The sequence below is a fragment of the Plecotus auritus genome (genome assembly GCF_963455305.1).
Source record: "Plecotus auritus genome assembly, chromosome: 9".
In the NCBI taxonomy this organism is placed as follows: Eukaryota; Metazoa; Chordata; class Mammalia; order Chiroptera; family Vespertilionidae; genus Plecotus; species Plecotus auritus.
In genome coordinates this window covers 76166552-76182436 of record NC_137783.1, presented here as the reverse complement: position 1 = coordinate 76182436, position 15885 = coordinate 76166552, and the positions used below count along the sequence as shown (strand labels likewise).

General features: G+C 46.3%; 1 protein-coding gene across 16 annotated transcripts in view; it reads right to left on the bottom strand.

Annotated features, from left to right (window-relative positions):
• Positions 1 to 15885, bottom strand: part of NCAM1 (neural cell adhesion molecule 1) — a 346241-nt gene that overhangs the window by 19489 nt on the left and 310867 nt on the right. For 11 of the 16 annotated variants that reach the window (XM_080642707.1, XM_080642708.1, XM_080642696.1 and 8 more), the window contains one exon: positions 1652 to 1776. In XM_080642707.1, coding sequence (XP_080498833.1) covers positions 1652 to 1776 — 125 coding nt within the window. Of the gene's footprint in view, positions 1 to 1651; positions 1777 to 13539; positions 13582 to 15109; positions 15158 to 15885 lie in introns of all 16 variants that reach the window. The other 5 variants (XM_080642698.1, XM_080642701.1, XM_080642700.1 and 2 more) reach the window with 1 other exon arrangement.

Here is a 15885-nt window from a genome sequence, read left to right as displayed (position 1 = left end):
GGTTAGCTTGTGCATATGCCACTATATGGTCCTTTTTAATTGAAAACAAAGAAATTCAGCTGTCTTTCCTCTTATTTCTCTGAAAAGCTTCTTTCATTGGCAAGCATCATGACCAAAGAGACAACCAGTATGTAAAGCAAGTATTTAATAAAGCAATCATTATGTTTTATAATACATGTTAATATATATTAATGATATTTAGCAAACATTAAGTTTTTAGAGGATGGTCAAGGTTGTTGAAATCTGACACATCTCAGTGTTTTGCCCCAGCTGTCTTTCCAGCTCAGACCTGCCTGGCACAGCCACAGTGATTCTTCTGGAAAAGTGACATCTGAGGAGGCCTCCAAGGGAGGCACTTCCCACCCCAGCCGGCACCTTAGCAGTAATTCCCGTATTTACCAGGCACGGAGGTTTCCAAGTGTCAGTCACACTTCCGGTTCTTTGCATATATTATAACTAATCTTTATAACAACCTGATAAGCTATTTTGTTCCCATTTTACAAAAGAAGAAATGGAAGTTTGGGGAGACTGAATGATGTATTTGGGTCACATGCTGGCAAGGGGTAAAGCTGGACCTGGACTCCATGTGTGTCCGGCCACATCAGTGTAACAACAGCCAGAGGCATCCCCCCAGCCCTGTCCACTTTCAGTGCTTCCAGGCATCTGCCCAGCACTTGCTTCTCCTCCAGGACTCTGTGTGGTCTGTGACCTAACCAGGTGAGGGCTCACATTCCACTTCGACAGGGCTGATCAAAAGGCAGAAGGAGTAAGTCATCTTCCTGGAAAAAGCCTTTCTTGGGGGCTAGTTGAAGAAAGGCAACTGCTCTCTGGCTCAGTATTTCCTACCAGTAAGAAACCCTAGCAATAGACTATCCCCAGTGCTCAGACACTGCCTCAGCAATTGACCGTGATTGTCAATGGCCAAGTGTCATTCTTAAACCAAAACAGGAGAGAGATTCTAAATTGGGGGTTGGGGATGAAAGGGGCAATGATAGAAATCTTAGACGGGTGCTAAGCCAACCAGGAAGAAAAGGCTTAGGGCCACGCTCATAGTTAGCAGGATTAGAACAGCTCAGTGGGGTGAAGAGCTGGCGAGGGAGTTAGCCCAGTTGCGTCCATCAGACAGATCTGGGTCTCAACCCTGGCTGGCCCGGCTGTGAGAGGTCAGGCTCTTACTGACTGCACAGCCCTAGCTTCCTCTGCCACATGGTGATCATTGTAGGACCTATTTCATAGGGTCCTGTGGAGAGAAAATGCATGTAATCACAGCACCTGGCCCGTGAGGTAGCGATGATTAGATAGCAGTATGTTATTTGCAAAAAGCCCAGGGTAATGGCAAAATAACTTTGTACAAAAGTTCAAGAAGCAGGAAAACCAGTCATGGTATGAGTTTGTCACCACCACAGCCATTTTGGAGGTTTTGAAATGGTCCCAGTGTGGACATGAACTAATAGCTGTAGGTCAGTCTTGAGATTTGAAACCCTGATCAGGGCCCAACACACAGAGTGATGGTCCATCCCGCCTGGTAAGGGGTAGAGCTGGACCTGCAACTCGTGTCTGTCCAGCCACATCAGGCTCTGCCTGTTGTTGCCCCACCAAGGTGTGTGCCAGGGTTTCGGGGCAGGGCTGAGCCCTGGGAAGGGGCACTCACCGTTCGGTACTTGACCAGGTAGTGTCTGATGGGGGAGCCGCCGTCGTCCTGCTTGATCAGGTTCACCTTGATGGAGTTGCCATCCTCTCCCATCTGCCCTTCGAGCTTAGGAGCGCTGGGTTCCCCTGAAAGAGCCAGTTGGTTCACATGACATTTTCCTCCACAAAATGAAACCCATCCATCAGAAAGGGATGCACTGATGGGGTGGGGCTGGGCTCTTTTGCTTTCTCAGAAATTCAAATGGTTAAAAAGCAGAAAACATAAGACTTTGGATTCCAGTTAGATGCCTCAGACTTAGCCCAAACTTAGGCCTTTTGGGGATGTTCTGGGCAGCTCGCTGCCTGAAGGTACAGCCCGTCATGCTCCTGAGCTGGGCCTTTGTTCCTGTCTCCCCCTGGAGCCTGCATTTTCTTTTCCCTGCTATGCTCTTACAACTGAAGACTTAACTTTTAAAAACCTGATATTTTGGGACATGGCCTGAAATATGAAAAAATGGGAGCATTTAAGGAGAAAGCTCACATGCATAAAATAATTTTTCAAAGCAGCCTAGTTTCTTCTCTGGATATCTAAATAATAACATTAAAAATAACTTAAGTTCCCGGCTGAGATTAAATAAAGCACGATTTGCCAAGGCCAGTTTCTTATATGTCCTTCATTTATGGCTCAGCTGATTGAGATAATCCTCAACACCTTGTCTTAAGTAACTATCATGAAGCCCCTGTCTTTGTGAGGAGAGCGAGAGAACAACATCTTTAGCGGTTTTCAGCAGAAAAAGGTCCCCATGTATCTTTATTTGCAGCTTGTGCTCAGTGGACAGCCTGCATCCAAGGCCGAGAAGGAAGATGTGCTGTGTGACAGGCTGCTGGGGCGGGGGGCGGGGGGAGGGTGCTCTTCAGTGAGTGAGGCACCGATTTACTTTAAGATAAACTATTTCATTAGTATATGCTGAAAGCAATGAGGTGAGAAAACATCTGCTATGGAAAGTTAAAATGAAGACTTAGCACACTTGGAAATGCTGCACTTCCTGTGTGAGCCACCTCTGAATTGGTTTCATGGCCTCACATGGAACGTTTGGGAGAGCCCAGAAAACAGAGACCTTCTGCGTGGGCTGCCTGGGCTTGTGCTCTGGAAGAGAGAACCACAGACGTGTGACAAGAGCCAGGAAAGGCTTGTCAATAGGGTTGGGACCTGAGCAGCCCAAAGTGTACCTTTGGAAACTTGTGAGAAGGCTGCTGGCAAGGCCCTTCCAGCCCACTGTCCTGGGTCAATTACTCTGGGAACCTCAAAACGGCCCTGTGTCCTGCTCTCCCTTTAAGACAAAGAGGAAGCAGAGAGAAAGCTCAGGAGAGCTCTGGTACTCAGCCTGGGCCAGAGGTGTGCGCATCACCTGGGAGCTCCTTAGAAGTGCAGGCTCTTATTTTAACAGGATCCCACGTAATCCATGTGCACATGTAGGCTTGGGAAGTGCTAGCAAAGGGCACAAGTAAACGCTGTGACAGTGAAGATGCATAACCTTAATTCTGAGAAACCAAGTATTTGTGCTTGTTATGTGTTTGGTTTTTTTAGCCAGTAATTAAGAAAAAAGAAAAACAAAAATAAAAAAGATAAAGGGGCTTCAGGCAAAAACTTGTCCTATTTCTAAGCCATTACGTAGTCACAGGCCCCAACAATTCAGTGGAGAAAATTTAGAAGTTGGGTCTAGATAATGTCAAGGCATGTGTGCTTTTCACATTCTTTTGGCCCGTTCTAAGTCTTAGTAATCCAGTTAGGTCTTATATCACCATGAATACCCAGTGCTGAGAGAAAACGCCAGGGAGTACAGGGTAGTAGGCCAGCTCCGTGTCACTCCCCAGGGCTGAACGGTGGATGTAGGAGATGCAGGGGAACTTTACAATGCTATTCTCTGGCTGGTTAGGGTGACCAACTCACCCAGGATGGCCTGGGATTCTCCAGGTGTTATCACACCAAGTCTTAGGCTCTGGAGAAACAGTTAGTCCCAGGCAAACCAGGGGCTTGGTGACCACAGACTGAATGGATATGGACACTAGTCATTATAATTTTCTGTACCCAGAAACACAATATGGGCTCTGCGATGAGTGGCCTGTTTGCCTTCAGGAGGAGGGAAGGAGGCGGCATCAGCAGCCCTTCCAACACACCCATTGGGCAGAGACCCAGCCCTTCCCCAGGCACCGTGGAAGGGAAGTAGAAATTAAATTATTATTATTTCTTCTCAGATTTGAGCAGGGTGGGCTCCCAAGGCTGAACCAATACTGCTAAACATGGAGCTCTACTTTGGGGGATATCTACTTATTTAGACGAGGTGCTTTCTCTGATGTCTGTGAGATCCCTTTAAACTGAATGCTAAGGATGCCACAGGAGAGCCCGGGGGGCTGCTGCCTCAGACGGGTCTACACATTTGAAAATACAGGCCCTGGACCAGATGCTCTCACTCTGACATCACTGTGCCACACCACGGCCACTGCCCCAGAAGGACTGTAAGATCACCACAGCTATTTCCATGACACTGTAAAAGACAGAATTTGAAATATAGGATATTCATACATTTTTAGGAAATGCACCTCAAAATCAATAATTCTATATTTCTAAGGCACAGAATGGTCCTTTAAAAAAATTTTAAGTTATCTCAAAAAAGTCTTATCTTTTAAAAGAGAACCTGTCTCTTCAAAGACATATGAATAAAAATCTCACCAACGAATCCCTGTAGAAACCAACAGCCCTGATGAAGGCAGTCTCCTATCCTATATAATAAAAGGGTAATATGCAAATTGACCGAAGGGCAGAACAACCAGTTGCTATGACATGCACTGACCACCAGGGGGCAGACTCTAAAAGCAGGAGCTGGCGCCTGGTAGTCAATGCACTCCCACAGGGGGAGCACCACTCAGCCACAAGCCAGGCTGATGTCTGGTGAGCGCGGTGGCGGTGGCAGGAGCCTCTCCCGCCTCTGTGGCAGCCGCTAAGGATGTCCTAAGGATGTCCGACTGATGGCTTAGGCCTGGGTGGGGGGCAGGCCTAAGCTGTTAGTCGGACATTCCCTCAGGGCTCCCGGACTGCTAAAGGGCGCAGGCTGGGCCGAGGGGACCCCCCTCCCCGAGTGCACGAATGTCGTGCACCAGACCTGTAGTCTTTGTATGTTTCAGATAAATATCATTGGGCTCACAGAGAAACCACTACACTGTATCACAGAACATGGTTGTAACATTTACCAGTTGGAACACTATAACTTGCTATGATTTTATCTGAGTGACAACCATGATACTCTATGTGTGTACTACTTTCCCACATAACATAGAGCATTTTATATCATATAATATTCAGGTGTGTCATTTAGAGTGCTTTAAATATGAGTTATTCAACAAATGTATATTGAGTACCTACTAGGTGCCAAGTTAGCTACTGGAGTTTCAAAGGTGAATAAGACAAATGAAAAAAACTGAGTTATAATCAATTAAAAAAAATGCTGGGGCCCATGTATAAAAACATAAACCTTCCTATGACAGTATTTCTAAAGGAAGTGCATATTCAACTAACATCATAGGGATTCTGACCCACTTTGTCGCTGTGTTACTTATCGTAGGCACATCAAGATGTGGAAAGAGCAGTATTTGTTTAATCAATTGTCTCATGCATCTTCAAATGTTTACTGTCAGTCATTTTTTTTACAGGTTAGATAAGGAGTAAAGAAACTATTTCCTGAACTCTCTGCAAAAAGAAGTCTCCAGCCAGCATGGGGAAGGAGGCGGGACTGAGGCTAAAGGAGTGAGCGTGGCATTCAGGAGGCTCCCTGCTTTGGAGAACACATTAGGAAAGGAAATTATTTAGAGTGTCCCCACGTACACTTTGATCTGTGGTGGCTGCTCTGATTGAAACCATTATGGGTAATTTCAGCAAAACCAATATCGTAATTATTTGTAAATGTTGGTTTGCAGTTCAGCAGCAAAGGCAGGTTGCTCCAAGAAAACCCCTGGGGTTAATTATACCCTCTGAGTTTAGCTTCAGCCATGAGTCTTATTTTCCCCCAAAATATTTTCTGTAAAGACTAAAACAGCGGTACCTTAAAAATGAACCTTGCCAATAACAAATATGAAATGTCAAGTAGTTCTGGTATTTTCTAGAAGAATGTGAATCGTGCATGCAAGATAATAAAAAAGAATGTACCACAGAGACCACTGATAGTCAGAAATATTACATGCAGGTCCTACGAATTCCTCTTATAAACCGTAATTGAAATGCATATTTCTGGCCTTGCAGTTTATCCGTTCTTCTTTGTAATTATTGTGCTACTGTGCCCTGAACCTGGAGTCAGCTTCGTCCTTCCCCTCATCAGCAGAAGCTCTGGGGTCATATCCCTGCTGCTGGGTGTCTGCATTCCACAGCAGGAGTGAGACCAAGCCCAGGCAGTCACACAGCATTTGTGAAGTTTACAAGGAAAACGGTCTACTACTTCTTACTCAAAAAAGCCCAATGCCAGGAGCTGTATCTTCTGAATGAAAGGCTAAGGTGCCAACAGGCACCCCTGAGAAAGGATGGGTCAACCTGGTATCTCTCTTCATCCACTCTGCTTTCTCTCCCCCAGCACTCGCAGTTTTGGACATCTGAGATAAACCAATGGTGGATGAGGGGCTGTGTTAGAATCTTTCTCTTTGTCTATCAAGTAGGATTGTCTAGCATTAAAATTATTGTTTCTTTTGTTTATCTTAACTCCTGTTCCCACTTGTGTATGCCTTTTTACTGTTTTAAAAAGCCCAAAATGTATGATTTAGCTGTTTAAATATGAAGCCTATTTGATTTTTCCAATTCAGGAACATTCACAATTACATCAAGAGGTTAGAAGTTTGACTGGTCCTTAGGGGATCAGCAGATTCCTTCAGGGAATCAGGACTGAGAGCTATTAGAACACTAAGTCTCCCTCCTGAGACTCAACACTTTGCTCTAGGTGCCAAACAAGCCCATCTAACGTGATCTGTGCTGCATACATTCTTGGACCCTCGAACTGTGCCCAGTGTACGGAGAAAGGATGCTTAGCTCCCTGTGGCTAAGCTCACACAGGCGTCTAGCTTACAAATCCCTTCTAGCATTGGATTTCTCAGGAGTTAGGAATGTGAATGTGTGTGCTGGGGGAGGGGTGGGGAGGAAAATGTTCCCACAAAATACAAATTAACCAGTCACAAATGAACTCTGACAGACCAAACCACAAAATACCAGTTCCCTTCTCATGGGTATCATGAAAACACCAACAGATTAATTGATCAATTATCTTTGTTTCATCATCCTAAAAAGAAAATATAACCACGAAGGTATGGCTTGTGGTTATCGGGCCGATCCAGGCTAAGGAAGTTATGACAGAAATAACTGCTATCACCAACAATTAACTTGGCTCCTGCCTCTGAGGCCACAAGGCACATGTTCTACATCACCTCCTGGAGGGCAGACTACTCCTGGGAGGAGCCTCACACTAGTGAACCCTGGGGATGTAGGCACTTTCCACAGGCCCCGAACCTGTCCTCTGCCCACAGATCTGGGCCGACCCATCACTGCCTGCCCTAGTCCCCTGGCGCTAGCTCCCCACCCTGGCAACCAGCAGCACAGGGAGTCCTTGGCAACAGAGGCAATTAGAGCAGAAGCCCTGGTGGAAAGTCTATGCGAGCTGCCCGAGACCGTGGCCATCCGACACAGCTGTAAAAATAAAGGAGGGAGTGGAAGGGGTGGTTAGTGATGTTTCAATCTAAGAAGGAAGAGTGGGTGTTACAGAGTTTAGTTCATCAGAACCAGCATGTCCTAGTACGAGTCAGTGTCAGTAGCTAAATAAAAAAAATAAAAAAAAGATCATTATGAGGCGTGGGGAGGGATCCATGCTCTGACATGCAGCACACTGATGGGGTGGGGTGAGAGTGGGGAGGGGCTTCTGGTCACACACACATGCTGGTGGGGGAGGGGTCCCATTTACAGAGTCCTCAATAGCTGATAGAGTCCCTGGGGGAAGCAGGCCCTTCAGTGACACATGCCATGGTAGAAAGAAACCTGTGCATCTCAGGGGCATTGAGGTCTCCACAGCAAACACACTGCTGGGCTCTCCGGCAGGTGCCTAAGCTTCCCTGCTGTGAGCTCCCACACGCAAAGCTCGGGAGGCCAGGAGTCGCTAGGGCCTGGTGCTCAATGCCTGTTCTCACCTTCCTTCTAATTCAGTGCTGCTGGGCCCAGTGGACACTGTGGATGGGAACCCAAAGGGATATAGCTAGATCACCCAGCACATGCTAAGTGCCCCCCAGGCAATTTTGGCTTCATGAACAGGAAACATTGGATTTCAGCAGTTGTTGGGTGTACAGTCCACTGCCCAAAAGATGCCCTGCTCACTTACACCTTCTGCAGTTAGGTCCAACTAGTGCCCAGAGCAAGGAGGCAATAACCGCCCTGAACTAGTAAGCTTTATTTCTCTCCCCCGTAAGTTTTATTTGCTTTAATCTCTCCGTTCCCTTAAATTTTATTAATAAAGGCCATTTCCTGCTCCTCATCTCACTGACAAGTCCTTTGCCTGTCCCTTTGCCACTGGCAGGGGAGGGTCTGGCTGTGGAATGCTACAGGCTCTTGGCGAATGTTTTAGTACTGGCCACATTTTTTACTGACAGCTGAGACCACTGCTAAAGTGTGTTTCTAGGGCAGCTGCAGGAAACATCTTCAAACATTTCTTCCCTTGCTGAATCTGTCTGGAGAGCTCTCTAACTAACCTGTGGATTAGCTTCTACCTTGTGAACGCTGTGCTTTGTTTCATTCTGAACTATAGCATTGCTCAGAAATGGCCAAGCTTGTTCTTTTTTAAAAAAGTACATTTTTATTAATTTCAGAGAGGAAGGGAGAGGGAGAGACAGAAACATCAATGATGAGAGAGAATCATCAATTGGCTGCCTCCTACATGCTCCCTACTGGGGATCAAGCCTGCAACCTGGGCATGTGCCCTGTCTGGGAATTGAACTGTGACCTCCCAGTTCATAGGCCGAAGCTCAATCACTGAGCCACACTGGCTGCTCTGGCCAAGCTTGTTCTTAAAAAAGAAAGTCAAGGTTTCAACCCAATGTCTGCTCACACTAAGATTTCAGAGGGAATGTCCAGGCTTTGTCCCAGTACATCAGCCTCTGAGCAGTCACCACTGTCTAAAGGAGCCTGATCCCCCTTGGGGAAATGATGAAACCACAATATTTGGGATGGGACTTGGAGTTAAGAAAATCTTAGATTCCCAACATCCCCTATCCTAAGACTCACAGATTAGGATACTTTTTAAAGTATGTAAAACATATGATCCGATGTTTCACTGCTTTGGGGACATTCCTACTTAATGGGGACAATGTAAATATCAAATAGCTCCTTTTTGGAAATAAGGACAGCTCTGATCCAAGACCTTTTTCCAGGAGTCTGGATGTAAATGGGACTAAATGGGGACACAGTGGCCATGCCTAGAGAGCCAAAGTCCTCAGAGGTGGTCAGTGTGGAGGGGGCGCGAGAGGGAACATCACAGGACTCACACACGTGGGGAGCACTCAATGAAATGACAGACCAGTAGCGAAGAGCATGCGAGATGAGCTGTGGATGGGTTTGTTCCTGTGGATGTCGCCCAATCAGTTTTCAGAGAAGTGAGGTCAACTGGGGCCCTCGCATGCATGGGCACACTGGGCGTTACTAGGGTTAGTTTCACTTTGGTGATCAATGCAGCCTGTATGTGTCTCAGGTTGGGATTGGAAGAACATTTTCCGTGAGAAGAGAGCAGAATGCACATGACTCCCGGGGCAGGTTCTGAAATGGTTGTTCACTTTCGCCGGGAAAGCTGTGAGCAGGGGCTGCCTTTCTGTGTAATCGTGAAATATTTTCACAAAGTCATGACAGTTGCAATATTAACTAATTATTTTGTCACTGCTCTGTTCTTAATTAGCCTACAATTTTATCTCCTTTGCTGTAATGGACAATTACGTGCTTCTTGGTCACACAGAGCTCTCCTGTCATGGTAACGCCAAATGACTTTGGCTTTGATTTGTCCCCCCCTGCCTGGGAGAGGGTTGCTTTTGACAAGTGACCCCTCAGCGATCACAGCCAAACTGCTCTAGTTCAAAATTCTGAAGTCTCTCAACTCAGAAAGTCCTCAATTTGCATGAATTTAATGAAGCACTCTCATTGTTTTTAAGCAAACACAACCTTTGCAATTGTAGGGTTTCACTGTTGTGAACAAATACATTTTCACATTTTCATGTAAATACGACTCATTTTAGAGCAACTGTGGTTTTTAGAACTACTGGATAAAGTTAAACAACAATGTCATAAAGCTAATTTACAAAACTGCTTTCTGGGAAATAATTTTTATGAAGTACCTGGTAAAAATTCAAGTTTGCAAACTGTGCTGTGGCTAAATGGTTTTACTGTAGATAGCAGTTTGCATGGCCAAATTTTTAAAGTAAAATATTAAACCAAAGGCTGTCTTGGTATCAAATTGTCATGTTAAGGCTGCAAAGAATGATGAATTCTGCCTGTGAATTGAAAACAAGAGGAACTCTCCCAAATGGCTTTGCTTAGGAAATCTGAGACGGGAAGCAATGAGCGGGCCCTGGGTGCCAGGCTGTGGTCCCAGATTTATTTCACTTATCAGAACAAAGAATTTTACCTTCTGTTCACCAGCGTGGACGACATCATCAGCACCATGCAAGCCACATGACAAAGTCACATGATATGCACGCACATGATTGGTTGAAAGGAAAGTGGAGAAGGTCACATGGAAAATACAAAAAAATTAAAAACTGATGTAAACAATGGGCAGGGAGAAAAATCAACAACAAAATCACAGACTAAATAAAAGGAGAAATCAAATTAAATTAGCAGCATATATAGGAAACATTGGGAGGACAGTAAAACTGCCCAGAAATGGAGAATAATAAATCATAAAGAGCATTTGGTTAACACCAATAAGCATTAGATACAGCTGCAACACTGCATATTAATAACACGTCAAGGAGCATGTAAAGTGGCTTTAAAACGGGGAGATGTTTCTGTCAGGACCCAGCTGGCAGAGTCAATCCGGAAACTGCTGAAGGAAGAGAAAACGCAAGTCATTATCACAGGTTCCAGAAACATCTCGGCGTCCTTGGGGAACAAGGGCAGGGAAACAGAACATGGGTCGTGAAGGCAAAGTCCCTGATGTTTAAGGTGTAGACTGAGCTCTGTGAGGACAGGCCGGCACATTATGTCAAGAGAAGTCGTTTCATGTTTCCTTTGGTGCAGAGGAGGGGGCCTGGGCTGAGTGAGAGCCAGAGAAGGTGGCCCTGGGCTTCTTTCCTCACTTCCCTACTCATGTGCCCCAGTTATCCCAGGAGCCATGACAAATGTAAAAGAAGAAGCCAGTGCAGAAAGAGAATAGGTTTCCTTCTGGTGGTTGAGGCAATGGCTCCATCAATATGAACGGAAACTGAACCCCTAACCCAAGAAGCTGAGAGTTTGATGTTCAACAAATGCTCAGCGTTTGTAGAGACAGTTAACTCTTTAGAATTGTGGCTGCATTGATAAGACACGTTTTGATTTTTACAAGGAAAAAAATAGTTTTCTTGTTTGGATTTATCCACATTCCTTTTTGTTCTATGTTGTGTTTACACTCCAATTTGTTGCTTAAATGTGACATGAATGACCTTGTTTTGTTAGAAGGCATTTTGGGTTTCCCACCTCAACTTTCATAGGTCGAGGGGAGTTTTGGCTGTTGCCAATTGGAGCTGGGAGAGGAGAAGGGCCAAGAAGGGAGGAGACAATACCACTCTGCCAACTATTTAAGAATATTTTGAGAGAAATGCTTTAACCAAGGTACGTGCTCCCTCGTTACTGTGAGCTGATAGCGTGCAAGCTTCTTACTGTCCGACACCACACAGGTTCTGCACACGCCCACCACTGGTGTCCTGTAGGGATTCTTACACCTGAGAAGTTTATCCTTTGATTTTATTTAGGACACCTTCATTCATTCATAATTGTGACTAGATCAACACACACACACACACACACACACACACACACACACACACACAAGACATTCTTTCATTCCAGCCTCATTGACAGACTGATGATTGGAGGATTTTGTATTCTTCTAGCTGCCATGCTGTTAGTTCCACTACCATTCAGCTGTGCAGCATTTTGCCTTCCTGTTGAGCAATGCATTCATGCTAAATACAGGCTGCTGCCCAATTGTGACTATCTTTCCTTTATCTCAGTATCCACTGGGACCTACAATTTGGGTCAGTAGTCAAGTGGTTTAAAATAAAAAACTCAAACTTTCTTCTCATTGGATGGCACTATGAAGCATGTTATCTGTGGGCAGAAATGCCTGATATTTAAAAATTAAGCATATGTCAGGGGAGAAACACCTAATTCTTCCTTAAGGAACAATCTGGATCCAAGATTGTATTTTACTTCCAAAGAAGATGGACCTACGGTGAGGCACCTCAAATATGACAGGACTTGTGCAAATGTGTAAGGCGGCCTTCTCCCCTGCGCCCAGCACACACACTGCACACAGAAGGGATGGGGGCATCGTTGTTGGAAGAAGGAAAGTGCTGCTAGTTGCATTCCTTTTCCAAATGCAAAAACCCATCATCTAAATTAAACCCATGTGAGCACAGTTCATTTTCACCCACTCTGCTCTGCTGACGAAATGAAACCTCAAAAGCATCAGGAATTAAAATTCACTGCAGCACACACACAAAGAGAACACCAAGAAAACAGGCCCGTAGCTACGCTCTGCAGTAGGAAAAAACACCATTGCATGCAATGCAGAACCAGGACAACCTTTTCTTCTCTGTTCAATTCTGTGTGGAAACCCTGGCCCAGGAGTGGGAGCGGTACTGTGCATATCTGCTTTCTCCTCACCCAGCCCTGCTCACGGATGCCTGCTACTTTTTGGGGCACTCAGAAATGTTATAAAATCTAAAACTCTCACACAGCTGAGGACCCACACTGTAAACACACACACACACACACACACACACACACACACACACACACACACACGTATATCTACAGCTGATCTGTCAGGGGATTTAAGGCCTAACCATAATGCACTTCATTTGCGTTTTAAAACGACTAGCTTGGAGCATGTTATGGCTGTGATGAAGTGCAATATTTTCCACTACGAAAAAGATGATATGGTCTGGCCCTGACTCTATCATCAGGAGATGAATTCCAGAAGTTTCATCGGGATGCTCAATACACACACTTGAGCGAGCCCAGTTATGTGTTTTTGGGCCATGCCTTTTCTTGCACTGGGAGCACCCCTCCTTCCCAGGTGCTCTGTGGACACAGCTCCCCCACTGGGCCAGGCACAGGAGGCAGGCTGTCAGAACTCAGCCAGTCTTGTTCTTGGCTTCACCCTCTGCCTTTCTCCAAATAGCCATTCTTTCCTACTCCTGCCCTCGTTCTCTTCTAGCTACCGCTATATGAGCGTGTGTGCGTGTGCGTGTGCATGCACACACGTGTGTGTGTGTGTGTGTGTGTGTGTGCGCGCGCATGTGAGCATCAGTGGGGAGGGCCAATGAAAGCTGGGAAGAGATGCTGTTCTTTTGTCTCATCGGGGTTTCTCTAATCCTTTCCTAATTTTGACTTGAGGGTAAATGTTGAAAAGTTTCCTCATGCACAGGTATTCTTTACATAATCACGCCATTCCTTGGGTGATGCCGGGTCTGCTCTCTTGGCCAAGCAGACAGCATGCCTAGAAAACCACACTGGTGAGGAGCAGTCATGCATTCACAACTGTTGCTTTAATACAAGGGAAAACCATGGGCAGCGCTGTGACCCAGAAGTCAGATCTGCAACAAGCAGCAATCTGGCCAAGGGCAGCTCAGCTCCGTACTCACTAGATGATTCTGTGGTTGTAAGGGCAGGAAGAGGCCAGGTTGCTATGGAAACAGGAAGGACAGAAAAGGCTCAGAAAGGTAAAGGAGAAAATGGACATAAATTCATAAGTGTGCCTATATATTTAAGGCATTATTATTAAGAAAAGACAGAGATGGTGAAGGAGATAGTCTCTCACTTTTTTCTTCCCCGACTTACCAATGTGGATCTACTTTAAAGAGATTATCAGAGATTTTGCTGACAAATCACTCTCACACATTGAGAAATAATATAACCCTCATTTATTCTTACCATGAATTATAGCTATTATGTGCTGAGCCCTGTGTTTTTCATACTTGATCTTTAATTCTCACAAATACCGACAAGGTAGGTAAATCTGTTCTTCATTTGAGAGGTGAGAAATCTGAGGTTTGGGGAGGCTGAGTGACTCATTAAGATCATGGGGCTGTACTGGTACACAGAGGTAGCAGAGCTGGGATTTGAACCTGGCTGTTCCCAGCTTCCGAGCCGGAACCCCTGCTGCTGTGGTACACAGCTTGGAACGGCTCAAATGGGGTGGTGGGCCTGCTTCTGACTCAATCAGGTGTAACAGGAGACTTCTGAGCATGGGCGGAGTCCCCTCCTTGTGGCTGTGCCCAAAATGCAGGGACTTCTGATGTACTAAGGAGAACTCAGCCAGCCAGTGGCACACCCCTGCCTGCACCCTGTCTGCTGCCTTGGGCACGGGCTAGCATGACACTGGGACTCACTCAGCAGCTGTCTCGCTTTGCTCGTTCCCCCTAGAAAGAGGTTCAAAACTCTACACAGGGGTAGGCCCGGAGCTCCCTCTACTGTGGAGGATGCAGGGGACACAGGGCCAGGGCCACCAATAAGTAAGATTGTATGAGCGAGGCTCAGTCAGGATGATAAAGGCTGGGACTGACCAGGTGACATCATTGTCAGGCTTAGTGGCACTGCTCCTGGGCGGGCAAGCACAGCTTGTGAACACTATGATGTTCTGTGGGAGGGGGTCGGGGGAGAGCAAGTACCCATCCTGGTTTATAAAGGAGAGAAAATGCTGGCTGTGGAGGTGAATAATGTGCCTAGGCGCCTATGGCCTGGCACATCTGCAAGCAGACACTGCGTATTTTCCCACAAATATTTATGAGAAATGTATGCATTTATGAAAAAAGCAAAAGGTCTAAGGCTTTGCTTTCTAATTTCAGTGTCTGAATCCAACTGTGCCAATTAAAACGAAAGTGAAAACACAACACCCTCGAGGCATTTCTTATGAGCCTGCAGATAGAATTTTCTGGATAAATTCCTTTGGCCTCTCCGAATATCAGCTCGGGTCCAGCTCACTAAGCAGCCAGCACCTCACCCTTCACTTGCCTCCCCTTGGGGAGTGCTGCTGCCCAGGAATCGGGGAGGCCCTGTGCCTATTTCTCTTCTCATTTGCTTCTCTACAACCCAGCACTGCTTCCCGCCAACAGAGTTGAGTTATCACCTGGTGAAGGTGATAGCACTAGGCAGACCCACTGTGGCTGGTGGGAAGCAACCTGCAGAGAGATGGATGAAGAAAATGATACTCACTATCTGGGTGAGACAATGGGATGGGAGTGGAAGAGCTAGCAGGAGCCGCTGAGAAAAGAAAAATGAAGGTGAAAAAAAGAGATAAAAGATCATCAAGGTGTACAGATACTGCATGAAAAAAATGGGAGAGCCAACCCTGGGACGTCAGTACAAGAAGCTGCAGTGAGTTAAAATGGGCAAGAAGAACACGGTGCTCGAGAACAGGTGGCTGGAGGACCAGCAGATAGCAGGGTTCTCTGACTTCAAGCCATAAACCTGTGTGCCTGCCACTCCTGCAGCTCAGGTAAGGGACTGGGCCAGGAACAGCTGCAGAGGTCTTCAACCCTGCTGAAAACTAACAGCCAACTCAGTAGGGCAGCTATCCCCAGGGGAGTGGAGAGAGAGGAGGAGAGGAAAAAGAAAAGGCTGGCTTTTTACTTTAGGTATCTCTATGTGTGTTTGTATACTAGTATCCTATCTAATAAAAGAGTAATATGCAAATTGACCATCACTCCAACACACAAGACGGCTGCTCCCATGTGGTCAAAGATGGCTGCCCCCATGTGGACACAAGATGGCCACCACAAGATGGCCACCACAAGATGGCCAGCAGGGGAGGGCAGCTGGGAGGGACCAGGCCTGCAAGGGAGGGCAGTTGTGGGTGATCAGGCCAGGAGGAGAGAGCAGTTGGGGGGGACCAGGCCTGCAAGGGAGGGCAGTTAGGGGTGACCAGGCCAGCAGAAGAGGGAAGTTGGGGGGTGACTGAGCCTGCAGGGAAGGGCAGTTGGGGGGGACCC